Here is a 21,904-nt window from a genome sequence, read left to right on the forward strand (position 1 = left end):
TAACAATGAGAGCAAGTTCTAATACAGTATTTTCTCTCATTGACTGGCTGGAATAGGTTCTCGAACTCTGATAGTGATTCTTACATGCTTGAGTGGTGGATATAGAGGGATGCATGAGTCTGAAGGAACTAGACTATTGTACAAAGGTGAAGTTTGTAGCTCTGCCCTGCCCACCACTGGCGTAAGGTCCCTGAGAGGCTGCACAGAAGGGAATGTGTTCCTTGGGCTGAAACACATTGCCCATCTCTGCAGTAATATGTATAAAACCACATTGCCCTTTCTCTTGTACAGAAAAATATGCTTCGCACTGGTGCGGCCTGCTGACGGACAGCAATGGACCCTTTCAGAAGTGCCACTCTGCAGTAGATCCCGCTGTTTTCCACACGGTACTTTGTACATTCTCTTTCTTTGAAGTGCCAATGAGAATCTGAACATAACTCCTGGGGGTGGGAATTAAACCTGTTAGAGTGGATAAACAATGTCAGGGCTTCAGTATACTCTCTGCCAAACTTTCTGTCATTAATGTATATTATCAATCGCCATATCATGTTATCCTACATATTCATTTCTCGCTTCACTACTAAATATAAACATCTCCTCATTCCACTCTGTGTGGTTGGCCATGTAGTTTGCCAACTTCTGAGACAGAGGTTAACATTTAAGCAGCTGGTTCTCAGGAAACTCCCAGGTCCTCAGTAGTTTAAAGCAAGCAATGTGAAATATAAAGACATATTTTTAGATTAAATTCATAGGTGAGTTCTTCAAGTGAAGGTTTAAGAGCAAATGTCCCTGAAGGGGGGGAGTTAATATTAATGGCTATTCTCTGTCTCCCTAGACTTGTATGTTTGATACCTGCAATTGTGAAAGGAGTGAGGACTGTATGTGTGCTGCCCTTTCCTCCTATGTCAGAGCCTGTGCTGCAAAGGGAGTGCTGCTGAGCGGATGGAGAACCAGCATCTGTAGTAAGTTATGAGGATTTTGTAAACCAAAAAGCAAGTGACCAGAGGAGATTGTCAAAGTGTTTCAAATAGAACTCCAAACCATGATTCACCCCAACATTTTTGGATTTTTTTCAGTGTCACTGAATTATTTTGCAAGTTTTCTTAGTAGTAAGTCTCAATGAAATTAATGGAGCTTACTTTTAAGTATCCAACATGGTGCTAAGTGAATCTCTGTCAGCGCAAGATGGAAAGTTCTTCTCTTTTCTCTCCCCGCCCTACCTGGACACCCCCTAAATGTGTTCTTGGAGTTCCCCCAACCCTCAAGAACAGGTTTGGGGAGGGTGCAGGGTGCATAATACATAATGTAACAATGCATATTATAACTGATTCTTTTTTAAAAAGAAGAAAGAAACCCAAATGTTTTTAAAAAGTAGTCTTGGCATTTTGGGTTTAAAAATATACTGCAGTTGTTTAGAACACCACTTCATTTTTGTGACTTTATTTTTGATGCATCTGCTTCAGCTACTGCATCTCTCAAATAAAATGAGCTGCTAGAGAGAAACATCTGCTCATCTGTAGATGTGTGGTTTTTTCTATAGAAATTCAACTGCTGCCTGCTAGTAAGTGGCAAAGAAGGCAGTTTTTTTTTGTTGGCTGCCATTTTGAATTTCCCCAACTGCACATCAGAACAAGGCCACCTGGTTCAATTTGCTCCCTCTCAAGATAATTTTGATCCCCTCCACAGCCTGAAATACTGATGAATCAAAACAACTCATTTTAAGGAGGTGGTTTTTATGTGGACCCGATCTTTGCCAGTTAGTAGCAGCTGTAGTTTCAAAATTATCCTGGACATGATTTTAAAGGAATTTGAAGCATCTATGTTTTGTTTGTGTGACAACCCCAAAGTGGTTCCAGTAGTTTCCTGAAAGACTTAATCTGGTGAGCAGATACAGATGAGGCTTACGGGAGCTGCAGAAAGTTCAGAAGGAAATAAAGTTATTGTTTGCCATGGGGAGGCAAATCACAACCGAAAAACCTTACAGTCTTATGTGAATAATGGAGCATGTGCTAGTTTCTCTCTCTAGTTACACCAAAGAATTCTTGACAGCACTGGATTAGAAATTAGGAGTAAAAGACATATTTTTTGGAAAAGATAGAAAAACACACAAACTATCAAATGAGTAGTTTTCAAAGCTGTGATTTAAAGATGAATCTGGAATCACATAGCTTGATTCAAAGGCCAAGAAATTACATGGATTAGTCACGTTTTGAACAGGCTCCTTTTCATAAACCCATACAAGATAGTAACTTCCCTTCTGCAAGTTAAATTTAATTCAAGGCACCCAAGCAATCGTTCATAGAGTCTTTATGCACAAAGCAGCATACGTCACTGTACCCAGAACATCCCATCACAGTGGATGGTGAGGCAGACATCCTAAGCTTCTCCAGCCTCTGGGACTAGAGCCCAGCATCTAGATATACAGATATGCATCTAAACACACACAGCCAATGTTTTTGAGTATACATTGTACCCTGCGACGTCTAGTAATTTATAGCCACAGTAGCCCTTAGATAACCTCTGGAACAACTTCTTTTCTTTTCCCTCTCTCAAGCCAAATACCAAATGTGTCCCAAAACCCTGGTTTACCGTTACAACATTACTTCCTGCCAACCCACCTGCCGATCTCTGAGTGAGCCTGATGTCACTTGCAACATTAAGTTCACCTCCGTGGATGGATGCACCTGCGAAGAAGGGATGTATATGGATGAGAGCGGCAAATGTGTACCTGCTACCAGCTGCCCCTGCTACTACAAAGGGACTCCTCTACTGTCTGGAGAAGTTATCCATGAAAATGGTGTCATATGGTAAGTGATGGTTTGAAATAAGCATTGTTACGAGGTGATGGGAATAGCCAAAATTTCCTTCCATAGAACCATGCTTCAAAGCTGCCCTTAATTATGATTTTTAAAATTTTGTTTTTTGGAAGATTCAGTCAATTTAATTTTGTAATGTCTGGTGCTTAGATATTAGGTGCCTTTGTGACACATTTCTAAATGCCCCAAAGTTTCTTATTTATGTGAGAAAAATATAGGAGCCCAGCTGGATCAGACCAAAGGCCTGCCTAGTCCAACATCTTATTCTCATAATGGCCAACCAGAAGCCTGTGCAAAGCTCACAAGCAACTTATGAATGCAATAGCAACCCAGCTCATGCTCATTAGCAACATTATTCAGAGGCAATACTGGAGGCAATATAAAGACATCATGACTAGTAGCTGTGGGTGGCCTTGTCCTCCATGAATTTGTCTAATCCTCTTGTAATGCCTTCCAAGTTGTGAACCATCACTATGTTATCTGGTAATTAATTCCATAGTTTAACTATGCTTTGTGCTTCCCTTTGTCTATCCTATATCTCCCACCATTAAACTATCGCATCTGTTAAAAACGGGCTTTCTAGTAATGGCTGGTGGAGGGTGAGGGTGAGGAGAGAACTTGAGACTGGCAACAGCACCATAGGTGCCCTGTGGATCTCTGAGGTCTGTCCACTCCTGATAAAAATGCCTCACCCCAGTCCAGATCCACCAAGGAGGAATTCTTAAAGCATTTTAACAGGCTATTTTAAGGGAAACATTTTCCTTTTGGTCACAAGGTGACAATTCAGCATTCCACACCGTGAAGGATTTGTTGTTGCTGTCCTTTAGCCAGGCAAGAACAACTGCTCTTCATAAAACTGGTTCAATTTTTAAGTAAGAAACATTCTTCATCTCTTGCAGCACTTGCACACAAGGAAAGCTTCAGTGCATTGGAGAAGTGAAACCACAACCAGGTAAGCCAAATCACAGAAAAAGATAATAGTAGTTCCAGAGACCTTGTAAAACTGAAATATTCAATTGGACTTTGAGTCCTCCGTAGATTGGCTGAAAATATCCCATAGCTTCCCTCCAATGTACAGATGTGAGGAGTTGTTTTCCAACCGTGAGTGATGCAAGTTCCTATTATCTGCTAAGAACCATAGCCAAGATAGCCACCATCCCCTGTCTTAAAATTGGGAGTGAAAATATAATGTTGTCGTCGTACAAAGATTTTTATGTGTGTCTTTAAGTGAGGTGTTGATAATGGTGTGCCCTGAACTAGTTTTCATGACATACACTCACTGTTATGGTGGCTAATGTCTAATTTCAAGCTGAGATTTCATCTAGCTCTCCTTTCTATCAGAATGTTTTGCTCCCATGGTCTACTTTGACTGCACTAATGCCACAGTAGGAGCCACTGGAGCCGAGTGTCAGAAGAGCTGTCAGACCCTTGACATGGAATGCGTAAGTGTGACTACATTGTAACCATTTCTTATCTAAATTACCTGTTCAATTTATGTATTACATTGGTCCCATGATGATTGCAGTTATCACTTCTTTCCTGAATTTATGAAACTGTCAGCACCGCTCAGCATTCATCATGGTCTCCTGTTACAAAATAGGAGTCATGCTGATGGGTGATCAGAGGCAATGACGAAAGCTAGCCTACAGAACCCATCAGAAGGTACTTCAGTGGTGGAGACAGGGAGGTGCAGGGCATGGTAAACCAGTTTAACCACCATGCTATGACTTGTGAATCACTCTTACACCCAACATTATTTTTAAATCAAGGGACACCCAACATTTTTTAAAAAAATCAAGGGTATCAATATACCAAGTCACAATCTAGTGATTTATAATAGCATTCTCTCAAAGAGTTCAAGAAAAGTTCTCCACACCTAAACTCCTCTGAAAAAGTAAACTTGAAGCAGTTTTGCATAGCTTGCTAATTAATTGACTCTTCATTGGTAACGCACCACTGGAGACAGATACTGATTTCACTCTGTCTAGTATCTTAGACACTTTTGTTTCTCACCTATTGATTTGTCAAGTAACATCTTTTGCTGCCTTATCTTCTGTTACAGTACAGCACACAGTGCGTCTCTGGCTGCATGTGTCCCAAGGAGTTGGTGTCCGATGGCCAAGGGGGGTGTGTAGCTGCTGAAGAGTGTCCATGCATTCACAATGAAGCCACATACAAGCCAGGGGACAGCATCAAGGTGAAATGTAATACTTGGTACGTATCGCCTGTTATAAGCTGAACTAAAAGTATTGAACTCTTCCATCTAAATGGGGGGGGTGGTCAAACAAACCCCGCCACTGTGAAATTTAACCATATTTCTGTCTGTGCAGTACATGTAAGAACAGAAAGTGGGAGTGCTCCACTGAACCCTGCCTGGCAACATGCTCTGTTTATGGAGATGGTCATTACATCACTTTTGATGGCAAACGCTATAGCTTCAGTGGAGACTGTGAATACACACTGGTCCAGGTATAATACTTTTCTCCCCAAGCACTTGCTTTTTTGAAATGCAGAGTCTTTAGTCTTGATATGGCAAGCTGTGTTCATGAACACCATATAACCCTCTTCTCCACAGGATCATTGTGGTAAAAACAATTCAAATGCAGGGACTTTCAGAGTGATCACGGAGAACATCCCCTGTGGCACCACCGGAACAACCTGCTCAAAAGCCATTAAAGTCTTCATGGGGGTAAGTAGGTTCACGCAAGATGAACGCAAAATATGACTTGTGCACCTGGACAGAACTGGGTTATATTAAATCTACAAATGAGGAAATCATGGAGTGCAAAGTAACTAAGCTGTAAAGGTAGGTAGCCATGTTGGTCTGATGTAGTCAAAATAAAAAAAATAAAAAATTGTCCAGTAGCGCCTTAGAGTCCAACTAAGTTTGTTCTGGGTATATGCTTTTGTGTGCATGCACACTTCTTCAGATACTGAAACAGAAGACCCTTATATATAGTGGGAAGGTGGGGTAGGGTTTTTTAGAAGGGTAGTAGGAGATGGGTGATTGACTCGATGGGTATGGTAAACCTGTTGACACTGTTAACGACTGGAATTAGTCCTACAGGAAAAAGCAAAGGATAGTATACAGATGACCAAAAATAGCTTTAGCATGTGTAATGAGACAAGAATCCAATATCTCTATTCAGACCAGGTCTCTCCATAGTTTTCAGTTTAGTAATAAATTGTAATTACTTGAAAGAGAAGTTGCTGAATTACAACTTATTGTTGCTTTTCATCTTTCAGAACTATGAGCTGATACTCGCTGATGAAAAATTTACAGTGGTACAGAGGCTTTCTGGTGGAGGTGAAGTGCCATTCAAGGTCCGCTACATGGGAATCTACATGGTGATTGACACCACAGCTGGACTGGTCCTGTTGTGGGACAAGAAAACCAGTATGTTCATCAAACTCAATGACGAATTTAAGGTATGCTGAGGATGCCAGATCAGATTATATAGGGGGGTGTGTGTAATGAAAGAGAAGTGCTACAACATTCTTCCAGGAAATTCTGTAAAGGACAAACATTAAGAGCTAATGTTAGCATTTAAATATTCCAGTCAGTTGATTTATCAGATGAATCCCCTTACTTGACCTCTTCATAGTCAGTTTAACATAGGTTCTTTGTCTGTATGAAGAACTATTGATAGTAATGAGAAACTGGTCACATTAAAAACAAAGTACAAGACAATGTACTAACTTCATATTATGATGAAGTATGACTCCAGAAATTGATTATTCTTTATGTGATCTCATGGTGGGCTTCCCATGGGCAGCTGGATGGCCCTTGTGAGAAAAGAATGCTAGACTATATCAGCCAGATCATGAATGGCTCTCTTTACATTCTAGCTATCATTTCTATCGCAGAACTACTTTTTCTTGCATGATCAATGTGCACAGGACTGGTTACAGGACAGTGATAGACAACATGGTGCCTGACATCATCCCTGACCATTGCCCATGCTGCCTGGGGTTGATGGGAGTTGTAGTTCAACAACATCTTAAGGGCACCGTGTTGGTTACCACTGTGATAGTATAGTATAGTAAAGGTTCGTTTGTTTTTTCATAATAATGCAGCAAAATATATGCTGTGATTGTCAATATCCAAAATATGGTTAGCGTTGACATTCACATTCATATGTAAATATTGGCCATCCCAAATTGGACAAGCACAACATCCGGATAGTGATGGAAACTGCCCTTCCTCTGGTCATCAAATTGATCATTTGATACACAGGAAAGTGAGTGGTAATAATTCCCTTGTGTGCCTGTGTATGAGAGAGAGAATGTGCAGTGGCTGCATCTACTTTTGGTCCCATCCATCACTGCAATGCAGCCTTAGGAGGGTTGACCAAGGGTGAATGAATCAAACCCAAGGAGATTACCATCTCTGCTCTCAAGGACTCCCTAATGATGCAGAAACAAATCACTCAAGTTTCTGTTTTTTTTATTTGTAATTATGGTAAGCAGTATCTGATTCCCTTCACTTTTCACAAAATAACTATATATCATTATTTTTTAAAGAATCTTTTTGAATGAAATTATTTTTTAAAAAATGTGATTGAGAGTGGGTGGGGAATCAGCCTATGCCATTTTTTCTGCTAAAAAAAAGCAACTGTTGGAGCAATTGTTCTTGTAGAAGCCTAAAATATAACTTTTAATATACTTTATATGTTATGAGGCTATGCTTAAATAGGTGTGCTAATTCGGTGTTTGATGTGTACATAGGGTCTCTGAGCACATGAAATTATCAGTTCATGTAATGGGGACAGTCAATCTATCCATGCATGTACATGCTGTCAGCTTCCTCTGCAGAAATTAACTAAAAAGTATGACAGTCACTATAAATAACCAAAGTATTATTCCGTTTTGAAAATGCAGGGTCTCTAATCCCAGGAAAATAAATTTTCCACTCCTCATTAACTTGTGCTTGTCTCTCTGCAGGGTCAAGTTTGTGGCCTCTGTGGAAACTATGATGGCAATGACATAAACGACTTCACCACCAGGAGCCAGTCTGTTGTAGGAGATGTACTGGAGTTTGGTAACAGCTGGAAGGTGTCTCCCACTTGCCCAGATGCCCCGGGCAGCAGAGACCCTTGTTCTACAAATCCATATAGGAGTTCTTGGGCCCAGAAGCAATGTAGCATCATTAACAGCAAAGTGTTTGCTTCCTGCCACTCTCAGGTATGGGCAAATGCATTTTTAAAAGAATGTATAGGACACTTGAACAGCTCCAAGCTTAAGACTTGATGTGCCTGCTCTTGGGACAGGCTATACCAACCACTGCATAAGACCAACATAAAAATGTGTTGTCATTCTGTCAGCTGATAATTCAGATAAGAAAAAGTTAAATGTGAGCCCCAGATTGGTTAGGCTCCCCAGCACAGTAAATGCCTGATATTAACACATTTAATAGATAATTAATATTTAAAGGGTTGCCAACCAATTTTACTTTTTCCTCAGTGGATGCATAAAAATACCCGTTGCTTCAATGACAAATTACTTCCTTGACAATTACTAATGGTAGATGATACATAACCTTTTCACGTCCGCTTGACGTTTCGGAAGCATTCATGTTTATTATTAACAACAAATTGCCTCTGCATGCAATTCTGTTGCTATAACAAAATGTGCAACTTGAAAATAAAAACAATGACTGATGTCACAAATTTTCCATGCTGACTTTGTTGGAGAAACGAGAACTGTAATTGAAAAAAAAAAAAACAGAAAATGCACCCTCCCTCTCCGACCATGGCCTGCTAAGACTGAACCACAAATCAAACCATGTGTATTCCTTCTCTAACAGGTAGAACCAACTAAATATTATGAAGCCTGCATCTCTGATGCCTGTGCTTGTGACACTGGGGGAGACTGTGAATGCTTCTGTACTGCTGTAGCTGCCTATGCTCAGGCGTGCAATGAAGCTGGCAGTTGCATTTCTTGGAGAACTCCAGACATCTGCCGTGAGTACTGCCCATTCCTTTTAAAGTAATAACAAAAAGATAGATTAGTGAGAACAAGGAGTAGGCTAATGTTTCTGTATTTGTAGCACCATATATGGTATGTGGTAGGATGGCATGCAGTAGGTTGAAGCATTGCTGAACGTTTGCATATTTTTGTAATCCAATTTCTGCATTCATTTTGAATGCAGTGACGCGATCACAACATGATTCCTGCTTGTCAAATTCATATCAAGAACATTTGAATTTATCCTAACTTTGCAAGAGCTAAATGTCTTCAGAATATGCTAAATCTCAGCATATCCCCTCCTTACTGTCCAATTCCCCTCCTTACTGTCTCCCGTGCTGTCAATCCATAGCTGCCTGTGACCATGAGGTCAAGGAAAATAGGAAGACTTTCCCTGGGACAAGTACTGCTGCTGCTACTAGCTGCCTGCCTTGTTATTCATTAAATTTATATACCACCCTTCATCCTAAGTTCACAGGGTGGTTTACAGTACAAAAATGCAGAATACATAACATAATAACAAAAAAAACCCCACCAGTAACACGTTTAGAAGACCATAGATCTTTCATATTTTGGCGGAGGAAGTGTAGCCATTCACCAGGCGCAGCATTCACCACCCAATCCTATCTGTGATCCACCCAATATCTCTGATCCTACCTCCTACCAGCTGGGGAGAAGATGTATCAGGAGGGTAACTGGGTCTGTTCCTGACATCCCTGCTCACAAAATTCATTTGATGGTGTTCCTGACTGGTGAAGTGAATAATGACACTAGAAAAACAAGCAACTAATATTGCTTACCAGATCACTGAACATAGAAATGAGAAATGACTGGCATACAGTGCAAGGATAGGTATTGAGTGCTATGAAATTTATGCATTTTACTTGAAAGTAACATTTAAAAAACCCTTTCCTCCTTTTGCAGCTCTGTTCTGTGATTACTATAATCCAAAAGAGGAGTGTGAGTGGCACTACCAACCTTGTGGCTCTCCTTGTATGAAGACTTGCAGAAACCCAAGTGGAAAATGCCTCCATGAGTTACAAGGCTTAGAAGGTACAAGGATTGTGGACCTTACCCTTGATCTACAAATGATGATTACAGGAAACTTAAAAGCTTCATTTTATATTAATTGTTATAAAAACTGTGGTTGCCCAAAACAAAATGCTTGATGCTTTGTGAATATGGGAAGTTTGGTTTAGGGAAAGGGAAGTTACTGTTTTGTCCCAGTCAAGGGGACAGGATCTAGCCCAGTGGAGGCATGTCCTACACAGAAAATTCAAGGTCACATACTGCTGGTCCCTGTCTGGGATCCAGAAGCAAAGCCAGATCAAGCAGAGATTGGGTTTCAGCCGGGCAAGGTCAGATTCTGATGATCGGGGTCAGGCAAAGTAAAACACAGATCAGGTTCCACTGAGGTCATTCCAGCAAAGTAGAGAGTAGGTCCAGATAAACAGAGTCAAGTAAAGCAGAGGTTGGGGTCCAAAAAGGCAGATGAGCAAATAAACATAGTAGTAAAACCCTAGTTAGCTCCAAGTGAAATCTAGGCTGGACTGTTGTTCCAGCACCCAACTATCCTGGACTAAGCCTTAAGTAGGATTGCTGCTTTGATTGGGAAGCTAACTTCTTCCCTGATGCATAGAGCCCTTACAGTTAAAGAGGTTCAGCCACTAGGTGCCATTCACTTTGGAAGCTTGGGGGAGACCAAGGTTAAGTTCTTGCCTCTAAGCTGGAGACCAGAGTTCGAGGAAGACAAGGCAAATTCTTCAAGGTGGAGAGGTGCAGGCATCATGTGCTCCTTTGATGCTAGAACATCCAAGGAGGCAGGAATGTCTAAAGCGGGTTCTGAGGTCAATCTTCCTTTTGGTCAAGAGATTCCCTCTGCCTCCATGGCCTCTTCTCCTGAGCCCCAGTCTTGCTAAATGACAGTTGCTTGACTTTTCTTTACCATAAACTTCACTGACAATCTGTGGAAGGGTTATGGTATAAATGCAGAACAACCTACTTCAGGACTCACAAAGTTTCCACTCACAGAATCCTCTGCTGGACCAAAGAGCTTCTGCTAGTGGGGATACACAGTTGGATTCAAGCCAGTGTGACTATTAGTCTGAGTTTATGGATTAACATATGGCTTATAATTGTGAGATCAAGATATGGCAGGGATGGGCGGCCTATGGCCCTCCAGATGTTGTTGAACTACAGTTCCCAGCATTGGCCATGCTGGCTATGACTGATGGGAGCTTGAGTCCAACAATGCATGGAGGCCAAAGGTTCCTCATCCCTGGTTTATGGTATGACAGCACCATACACAAAATCAGCTTAAAGGCTAACATTTGTGCAGGGTATGGTAAAAACTCTCTTTCTTACCACAGGCTGCTATCCAAAGTGTCCAGCTGATAAGCCCTATTTTGATGAAGATGAGATGCAGTGTGTTGATCTTCCAGCGTGTGGCTGCTTTGATGGCAAAGGAAACCACTATAAACCAGGAGAAAAAATGCCTTCACAAAAGAGCTGTGAATCATGGTAATGCTTGTCTTTCAAATGATGAGAATGAGAATGTGAATGTAAAATTGTTTAAAGTTGTGGCAGAGGCATAGCATGCTCTATTTCAAACTGCAGAAACAGGTTTGAGAAGGCAAAGTTTGGAAATGTTCTCCTTAGGATTAATCTGCTCCAGCATGTCTTACTACATTATAATATAGTTCCATTCTTCTCTCCTGCCCACCTCTTTTTGAACTTCTACTGCGGTAGAAAGAAAGTTTGCCTGAAGGCTCTAGTGAAATTACTACTGCTCTTTTCTTCACTTTCACTCAGCTAATTTGTTTCTCCTCTTCTGTAGGTTCTGGTGAGGATTCTCTACTATCCTACGTGCTGTGCTTCTTCCTTTTATATAGGGACAGATTCTGATATTTAGGGCTGTGTACACACCATACATTGAAAGCACATTCCCAACCCCAAAGATTCCTGGGATCTGCAGCTTGTTAAGTGTGCTGGGAATTTTAGTTCTGGGGGTAAACCACAGTTCCCAAGATTCTTTCAGGGGGAGATTTGCTTTAAATGTTTGTTATGTACACAGCCATTGTCCATGCTGATTAGTAGAATGAATAACCAACCAAATCAGCTTTAGGAATGACTGCTCCCCACATTAAGTAAGCCCTTTGTGTGGTCGCGCGCAGCCCCCTGGAACCTATGTGGCACCATTAGCACAGGCTTCTCCAGGTGGGATACCTGGAGGTCTCCGCCTACCTCAGCCAGTTGCCCAATCCTGCCTGGGGAGGCATTGCCAAGGTGATCAGGCCAAGTAGGGGGAGGGACCACCTGCCCACACAATAGGGGGAGGACCTTACCTGGGAATCATCAGTTAGCCCCACCTTCTAAACAACAGCCAATATACCAGTTGTTGGGGGGAAGGGGGTATCTGCTTTTACAAAAAGAAAATTAGAGTTAATCATTGGATGTTCCCTGTGGAACCAAAAAGATAAATGATTCAATTTTAATTCCATTTACTTTGAAGTGCAGTCCATTTATTTCAATGGAACTTCCTTCCAACAGCAAGTAAGATGCAGTCTTTCACACACTCACCTGGAAAATGGAAGCTCTACTGCCGGGGTGGCCAACTCCCGAGAGACTGTGATCTACTCTCAGAGTTAGAAACCGGCAGTGATCTACCACCTTTTGGGGGGTTCTAGTCTAAGTTGTTGAGCTTTTTTAGGGAGGAGGAATGCTTTCTTTAGGGGAGCTTCTTTGGGGGGAGCCCATGATCTGACAGTGATCTACCACAGACGTTCAATGGTCTACCAGTAGATCACAATCTGCTACTGGATGTCATGGAATTTAGTTCTGAGTAAATGAGTAAAACCAATTAGAGTCAAAGCCTAAAATTGCTTTCTCAATCCAAGTGTAGTAGTTTATTCAGAATTTCACCTCCATAGACATTCTTTTATACTGGTTGTATATGCCCCTGAGGGCACACTCCATTGTCTCTTGAGGCAGACGGATGCCAACAACTAATATAAGGAGGGCTGTTAGTGTCTTCTTTGCTCACTAAAGAAAATTAACTACCTTCAAATGTGTTTTCTTTCCTTTTAGCTATTGTTCCATGGCTGGCAAACCAGAGTGTCGATACGATGAGCTTGGTATGTTCTCAGTGCTAAGTTTTAATATGAATTGTGAGTGATTTGGAACAGCCTTTTACATTTTAAGAAGTTTAATGCTGACAATTTCTTTTGAATGACAGAATGCCACTGCATCTATGAAGGGAAGATTAGCAAGCCGGGGGATGTCATCTACAACACAACAGATGGCATTGGAGGGTGCATCACTGCGATTTGCAGTAAGAATGGAACAATAGAGAGGAATATCTTCCCATGCACAACAACACCCACCACAACCACCACCACCACTGCACCAACCACTACCGTCTTTAACTTTTCCAGTACCTCTTCACCAGCAACCACTACTGCAGGTAAAAACTCTGATGATAGTGCAATCATATGGTTCACTCCCTCCCTACCCTGTTCAGTGAAACCCATCTCCAGCACATTGGAATTAGTAGATTGTAGTAGAGTATAAATTTCAAGAGCATTACCCTGCAACGTTGTCTGTGGATTTCTGTAGTTTCTTTACCACCTTTTGCATAGCTGTATGGTACACTGCTATGGCGAAGACATAGTACTGCCTCCTGGAATGGTACTCCTGGAATGGTACTGCATGGGCGTTTTTACCCTTAGCATTTTCTGAGCTGGTGGAAAGGAATACCAGCCATTCCAATCAATCTAGGAAGGGATGGGTGTTTTCTGGGAAGCCCGGATGAGAGGGCTACCTCTCCAGCTCCAGCAATGCAAAATATGACCTGTGCCTCTGTAGTTTAAATCTTTCAATGAAATGTGTAAGTATGTTTTAGAAAACAATAAGCATTTTTTACTGGTGTGAAGAACTACTTGTAAGTAAATGTATATAGGACACTTTTAAGTAAGCCAATAAGCTGTGGTCCCTCCTGTGATGTGTTTCCAATCTCCCAAAGAGCTGAGGAGAAAAATGGAGGTGCTTCACTCCAGGTTCTCCTTGACTAATTTCTGGGCAACTTGCAGTACCCTGTTTATTCATAGTGCTCCCACCCATCTCATATGTGCTTCATTCAGTTTTCCTCCCATCTCAATCAGCTGCTACCCAGTTTCTTGATTCAGGTCTCTGAGGAGCTCCAGTCCCAGCAGCCCATATCACTTTTCCTTCTCATTTCCTCACTCGAACATTTTGATTTTACATTTTGTTCTTACAAAAGGAAATAGAGATATTTAAAAGCCTGTGTTACTCAGCAACTAGTTCCAGAGGGGTCCAATGGATTGGTTCAGTCCAGATGGCTCGGATGAACTGATTTAGTTAAACCCTCAAAGGTTGCTTCCAAACCACCTGTTTCTTGAGCATCCATTCTGATTTGTTTGCCAGGGAGGTTAGATAACACGGTTTTGAGCCAATGTTATCCTACACTTTTCCAGGGCATTTCCCAGTCTCTTATGCAAGTAACCCAGTTTTAGAAGGGAGTGACTTTGTTGCTCAAGAGCACCAAATCAATTGCACCAAATAAATTTGCTGGTATGTGATTGAATCCCGCCTGGAAATGGTGGCAGTCTAGAAGAGCCTCAAGGAAACTTCCTTCTTACACACAGCTTCTACTGTACATGCTTAACATTTAAAAGTTTAAATAAGCATGAAAATACTAATGTGCCATTTTATCTTTTTACCCTCACAGTGCCTGTAACAACATCCGTTTGTGTTCAGGAAGTATGCCAGTGGTCACAGTGGTATGATGTGAGCCAGCCTGGCTCTGGAGATGATGATGGAGATTTTGATACTTTTGAAAAACTACGAGCAGAAGGATATAAAGTCTGCAGAGCTCCAAGGGCCGTTGCCTGCAGAGCTGAGAAATTTCCCAATACTCCATTAAGTGAACTGGGCCAGAAAGTAGAATGCAGTAAAACAGTGGGGCTAATCTGTTACAACAAGGATCAGCATCCAATGAGCTGCCACAATTATCAAATCAAAATCCAGTGTTGTAGCTTTGAACCATGTGGCATTACCGCATCAACACCTGGGACTACGCACACAACAACACCAACTACTCTTCCTGTAACAACTCCTACTCCTGTAACAACACCAAAGCTACCACCTACCACAACTGTAGTAACCGAAACAACTAGCATCTCAACTACAACCCCAGCAACCACAACAGAAATACCACGGTCAACACCTTGTAAACTCACATGTAAATGGACTGAATGGTACGATGTGCACTTTCCCACTTTGGACAACAAAGGGGATTTTGAAACATACGACATCATTAAGGCTGCAGGAAAAGATATATGCCAAAAACCTGAACGTATAGAATGCAGGGCAGAGAAATATCCAGAGAAATCTATTGATGAAATTGGACAAACTGTTCAGTGCAATGTGACATTTGGCTTTGTCTGCAAAAATGAAGAACAGTCAGGAATCTTGCAGATGTGTTATAACTATCAGATCAAAGTATACTGCTGTTATACTGACTGCTTGACCACCACTCCAGAAACTACAACAGCAAGCACAAGTACTGTTTCAGTAACTACCACAGTTACTAGTACAACTCCAGAAACAACATCTACATCAATAGTGACAACTAAGCCAAAAACAACAACAGTCACAACCACACCTTCTACTACTAAATCTACAACCACAACTACTACAGCCACAACGTCCACTACAATTCCAGAAACTACAACTGAAACAACACCTTCTACAACTAAAATTATAACCACACCCACAACAAAAGAAACAACACATCCAACTGTGTCAACAACTACATCAACAACCTCGCAAATTACAACAAAAGGTACAACCACAGTGTCAACTACTTCTGAAGCAACAACACTAACCACAACACCTCCAACTACAACACAGTCACCAACAACAGTAACAACTGTTCCAGAGACAACAAAAAGTTTAGAAACGACAACAATTTCAACAACAGCCCCTTCGACACCTGAACAATGCACAAAGGAAGTTTGTGAATGGTCACAGTGGTATGATATAAGTTACCCAGGATCCGCACCAGATGATGGAGATTTTGATACATTTAAGAATATAAGAGCCAAAGGATACAAAGTCTGTAAGGCACCAAAAAATGTTGAATGCAGAGCAGAAAGATATCCTGATACACCACTAAATGAATTAGAGCAAAAAGTTACTTGTAGTAAAACAGAAGGACTCATATGTTACAACAAAGAACAACTTCCACCAATTTGCTATAATTATGAGATAAGAATTGAATGCTGTGAAAAAATAATTGTACCATGTCCAACAACCAGACCGCTAACAACTACAAAGCCTTTAACTACAACCTCACAAACAACGACCACCAGCAAAACAACCACAACAGCATCAACACCAATAAGTACTACCAAAGAAAAGACTATTATTACACAAACTCAGACAACTACACAGCCATCAAAAGCACCGCTACTAAATGGAACAACATCAATCACAACTAAACCTCTACAAACAACAAAAGTCACAACAAGGACAACACCATTAATTACTACAAAACCTGAAACACCGAAAACTAAGCCGACAACTGAAGTTACAACAACGAAGCCAGCAACAACTACAAAATTGCAAACCACCACAACACAAACAACGGAAACAACCACCAGTCTCATCACAACAACAAAAGCAACCACCACACCTGTGGTAGTAAGCACGACTTTGCCTAGAATGACACCAGAAAGGACTACAATGGTGACAACCACCAGTGCCACCACCACTCCCAAACCAACCATTACAGTTCCAGAAACGACCACCACCACACCAGTAACAACTACAGAACCCAAAACCACTACAAAACAGCCAACAACGACACCAACCACCACACCTCGGCCAGTAAGCACAACCACCTTGCCCACGACCACTGTACCAGTCACCACAACAACTACCGAGACGACTACCACCTCTCCAGAAACAACAACTTGTGGACCTATATGTCACTGGACCGACTGGTTTGATGTTGACTATCCCACTTCTGGACCAAACGGGGGTGACATTGAGACATATAACAACATCCGAGATGCGGGTGGCAAGATCTGTGCCAAGCCATCAAACATCCAGTGCAGGGCTGAAAATCACCCTGACCTCAGCCTTGACCAACTCGATCAGATAGTAGAGTGTAATGTTGACTCTGGACTAGTTTGCAGGAATGATGAACAAATTGGGAGATTCAAGCAGTGCTTGAATTATGAGATACGGGTGTTGTGCTGTGAAGTAAACCCACGTTGCCCACCTACAACCATCCCAACTACCACCACTCCTAAACCAACCACTACTGCTCCAGAAACAACCACCACCACACCAGTAACAACTACTGCACCCAAAACCACCACAACACAACCAACAACGACAACCACCACCACTCCCAAACCAACCACTACAGCTCCAGAAACAACCACCACCACACCAGTAACAACTACTGCACCCAAAACCACCACAACACAACCAACAACAACCACCACCACCACTCCCAAACCAACCACTACTGCTCCAGAAACAACAACCACCACACCAGTAACAACTACAGCACCAAAAACCACCACAACACAACCAACAACGACAACCACCACCACCACCACCACACCTCGGCCAGTAAGCACAACCACCTTGCCCACAACCACTGTGCCAGTCACCACCACAACAACTGAAACGACTACCACCTCTCCAGAAACAACAACTTGTGGACCAATATGTCAGTGGACTGACTGGTTTGATGTTGACTATCCCACATCTGGACCTAACGGGGGTGACATTGAGACATATAACAAGATCCGGGCTGCAGGAGGAAAGATCTGTGCCAAGCCATCAAACATCCAGTGCAGGGCTGAAAATCACCCTGGCCTCAGCCTTGACCAGGTTGGTCAGAAAGTTGAGTGTAATGTTGATTCTGGACTGGTTTGCAAGAATGATGAGCAAATTGGGAAATTCAGGCAGTGCTTGAATTATGAGATACGGGTGTTGTGCTGTGAAGTAAACCCACGTTGCCCACCTACAACCATCCCAACCACCACCACTCCCAAACCCACCACTACAGCTCCAGAAACAACCACCACGACACCAGTAACAACTACAGTACCCCAAACCACCACAACACAGCCAACAACGACAACCACCACCACTACCACTCCCAAACCAACTACTACAGCTCCAGAAACAACCACCACCACACCAGTAACAACTACAGCACCCAAAACAACCACAACGCAACCAACAACGACAACCACCACCACCACCACACCTCGGCCAGTAAGCACAACCACCTTGCCCACAACCACTGTACCAATCACCACAACTACCGAGACGACTACCACCTCTAAAGAAACAACAACCTGTGGACCTATATGTCACTGGACCGACTGGTTTGATGTTGACTATCCCACTTCCGGACCTAACGGGGGTGACATTGAGACATATAACAAGATCCGTGCTGCAGGAGGGAAGATCTGTGCCAAGCCATCAAACATCCAGTGCAGGGCTGAAAATCACCCTGGCCTCAGCCTTGACCAGGTTGGTCAGAAAGTTGAGTGTAATGTTGATTCTGGACTGGTTTGCAAGAATGATGAGCAAATTGGGAAAATCAGGCAGTGCTTGAATTATGAGATACGGGTGTTGTGCTGTGAAGTAAACCCACGTTGCCCACCTACAACAGTCCCAACCACCACCACTCCCAAACCAACAACTACTGCTCCAGAAACAACCACCACCACACCAGTAACAACTACTGCACCCAAAACCACCACAACACAAGCAATAACGACAACCACCACCACTCCCAAACCAACCACTACAGCTCCAGAAACAACCACCACCACACCAGTAACAACTACAGCACCCAGTACCACCACAACACAACCAACAACAACAACCACCACCACTCCCAAACCAACCACTACTGCTCCAGAAACAACAACCACAACACCAGTCACAACTACAGCACCAAAAACCACCACAACACAACCAACCACCACCACCACCACCACCACCACTCCCAAACCAACCACTACTGCTCCAGAAACAACAACCACAACACCAGTCACAACTACAGCACCAAAAACCACCACCACACAACCAACAACGACAACAACCACCACCACCACACCTCGGCCAGTAAGCACAACCACCTTGCCCACAACCACTGTGCCAGTCACCACCACAACAACTGAGACGACTACCACCTCTCCAGAAACAACAACCTGTGGACCAATATGTCAGTGGACTGACTGGTTTGATGTTGACTATCCCACATCTGGACCTAACGGGGGTGACATTGAGACATATAACAAGATCCGGGCTGCAGGAGGAAAGATCTGTGCCAAGCCATCAAACATCCAGTGCAGGGCTGAAAATCACCCTGACCTCAGCCTTGACCAGGTTGGTCAGAAAGTTGAGTGTAATGTTGATTCTGGACTGGTGTGCAAGAATGATGAGCAAATTGGGAAATTTAAGCAGTGCTTGAATTATGAGATACGGGTGTTGTGCTGTGAAGTAAACCCACATTGCCCACCTACAACCATCCCAACCACCACCACTCCCAAACCAACCACGACAGCTCCAGAAACAACCACCACCACACCAGTAACAACTACAGCACCGAAAACCACCACAACACAACCAACAACAACCACCACCACCACCACCACACCTCGGCCAGTAAGTACAACCACCTTGCCCACAACCACTGTGCCAGTCACCACCACAACAACTGAGACAACTACCACCCCTCCAGAAACAACAACTTGTGGACCTATATGTCACTGGACCGACTGGTTTGATGTTGACTATCCCACTTCCGGACCAAACGGGGGTGACATTGAGACATATAACAAGATCCGTGATGCAGGAGAGAAGATCTGTGCCAAACCATCAAACATCCAGTGCAGGGCTGAAAATGACCCTGACCTCCGCCTTGACCAGGTTGGTCAAGTTGTCGAGTGTAATGTTGACTCTGGACTGGTGTGCAAGAATGATGAGCAAATTGGGAAATTTAAGCAGTGCTTGAATTATGAGATACGGGTGTTGTGCTGTGAAGTAAACCCACGTTGCCCACCTACAACCATCCCAACCACCACCACTCCCAAACCAACCACGACAGCTCCAGAAACAACCACCACCACACCAGTAACAACTACAGCACCCAAAACCACAACAACACAGCCAACAACGACAACCACCACCACTACCACACCTCGGCCAGTAAGTACAACCACCTTGCCCACAACCACTGTGCCAGTCACTACCACAACAACTGAGACGACTACCACCCCTCCAGAAACAACAACTTGTGGACCTATATGTCACTGGACCGACTGGTTTGATGTTGACTATCCCACTTCCGGACCAAACGGGGGTGACATTGAGACATACAACAAGATCCGTGATGCAGGAGAGAAGATCTGTGCCAAACCATCAAACATCCAGTGCAGGGCTGAAAATGACCCTGACCTCCGCCTTGACCAGGTTGGTCAAGTTGTCGAGTGTAATGTTGATTCTGGACTGGTGTGCAAGAATGATGAGCAAATTGGGAAATTTAAGCAGTGCTTGAATTATGAGATACGGGTGTTGTGCTGTGAAGTAAACCCACATTGCCCACCTACAACCATCCCAACCACCACCACTCCCAAACCAACCACGATAGCTCCAGAAACAACCACCACCACACCAGTAACAACTACAGCACCAAAAACCACCACAACACAACCAACAACGACAACCACCACCACCACCACACCTCGGCCAGTAAGTACAACCACCTTGCCCACAACCACTGTGCCTGTCACCACCACAACAACTGAGACAACTACCACCTCTCCAGAAACAACAACTTGTGGACCTATATGTCACTGGACCGACTGGTTTGATGTTGACTATCCCACTTCCGGACCAAACGGGGGTGACATTGAGACATACAACAAGATCCGTGATGCAGGAGAGAAGATCTGTGCCAAACCATCAAACATCCAGTGCAGGGCTGAAAATGACCCTGACCTCCGCCTTGACCAGGTTGGTCAAGTTGTCGAGTGTAATGTTGACTCTGGACTGGTGTGCAAGAATGATGAGCAAATTGGGAAATTTAAGCAGTGCTTGAATTATGAGATACGGGTGTTGTGCTGTGAAGTAAACCCACGTTGCCCACCTACAACCATCCCAACCACCACCACTCCCAAACCAACCACGACAGCTCCAGAAACAACCACCACCACACCAGTAACAACTACAGCACCCAAAACCACCACAACACAGCCAACCACCACTACCACCACCACTCCCAAACCAACCACTACTGCTCCAGAAACAACAACCACAACACCATTAACAACTACAGTACCCAAAACCACCACAACACAACCAACAACGACAACCACCACACCTCGGCCAGTAAGCACAACCACCTTGCCCACAACCACTGTGCCTGTCAGCACCACCACTACTGAGACGACTACCACCTCTCCAGAAACAACAACTTGTGGACCTATATGTCAGTGGACCGACTGGTTTGATGTTGACTATCCCACATCTGGACCTAACGGGGGTGACATTGAGACATATAACAAGATCCGTGCTGCAGGAGGGAAGATCTGTGCCAAGCCATCAAACATCCAGTGCAGGGCTGAAAATCACCCTGACCTCCGCCTTGACCAGCTTGGTCAGAAAGTTGAGTGTAATGTTGATTCTGGACTGGTTTGCAAGAATGATGAGCAAATTGGGAAATTCAGGCAGTGCTTGAATTATGAGATACGGGTGTTGTGCTGTGAAGTAAACCCACGTTGCCCACCTACAACCATCCCAACCACCACCACTCCCAAACCAACCACAACAGTACCAGTAACACCAACTGCCTGTTTCTGCAAGATTAATGAAACTATTTACAGACGTGGTAAGTAACCAATGTAGATTTCTATGGACTTTGCACATCATTTTTTACTTAAAATTATAAAAATAATATTGCTTATGGATTCATTTGCATATTTTTTCCACATATTTGCTAAACCCTCCTTTCTTTAATACAGCCCATTGTTCATTATTCTTTCATTATTTTGTGCTACTACTTT

At 43.1% G+C, this 21,904-nt stretch overlaps 1 protein-coding gene and 1 long non-coding RNA gene across 2 annotated transcripts in view; one reads left to right on the forward strand and one right to left on the reverse strand.

Moving 5' to 3' along the window:
- MUC5AC (mucin 5AC, oligomeric mucus/gel-forming) overlaps nucleotides 1-21,904 on the forward strand; it is a 60,122-nt gene that overhangs the window by 20,229 nt on the left and 17,989 nt on the right. The window contains exons 16-31 of the mRNA XM_083623855.1: nucleotides 292-386; nucleotides 836-962; nucleotides 2,555-2,807; nucleotides 3,716-3,768; nucleotides 4,158-4,258; nucleotides 4,879-5,030; nucleotides 5,147-5,285; nucleotides 5,392-5,505; nucleotides 6,063-6,245; nucleotides 7,761-8,000; nucleotides 8,623-8,779; nucleotides 9,708-9,836; nucleotides 11,153-11,303; nucleotides 12,870-12,916; nucleotides 13,018-13,245; nucleotides 14,530-21,729. Coding sequence (XP_083479981.1) covers nucleotides 292-386; nucleotides 836-962; nucleotides 2,555-2,807; nucleotides 3,716-3,768; nucleotides 4,158-4,258; nucleotides 4,879-5,030; nucleotides 5,147-5,285; nucleotides 5,392-5,505; nucleotides 6,063-6,245; nucleotides 7,761-8,000; nucleotides 8,623-8,779; nucleotides 9,708-9,836; nucleotides 11,153-11,303; nucleotides 12,870-12,916; nucleotides 13,018-13,245; nucleotides 14,530-21,729 — 9,369 coding nt within the window. The remainder of the gene's footprint in view (nucleotides 1-291; nucleotides 387-835; nucleotides 963-2,554; nucleotides 2,808-3,715; nucleotides 3,769-4,157; nucleotides 4,259-4,878; nucleotides 5,031-5,146; nucleotides 5,286-5,391; nucleotides 5,506-6,062; nucleotides 6,246-7,760; nucleotides 8,001-8,622; nucleotides 8,780-9,707; nucleotides 9,837-11,152; nucleotides 11,304-12,869; nucleotides 12,917-13,017; nucleotides 13,246-14,529; nucleotides 21,730-21,904) is intronic.
- LOC310767091 lies at nucleotides 334-4,923 on the reverse strand. The gene is made up of 3 exons (XR_014550613.1): nucleotides 4,830-4,923; nucleotides 2,619-2,684; nucleotides 334-459 (listed from the first exon to the last, which is right to left on the reverse strand). It is a non-coding gene; the product is annotated as an uncharacterized lncRNA (long non-coding RNA).

The sequence above is a fragment of the Podarcis filfolensis genome (assembly GCF_964270895.1).
Source record: "Podarcis filfolensis genome assembly, chromosome: 1".
NCBI classification, from domain to species: Eukaryota; Metazoa; Chordata; class Lepidosauria; order Squamata; family Lacertidae; genus Podarcis; species Podarcis filfolensis.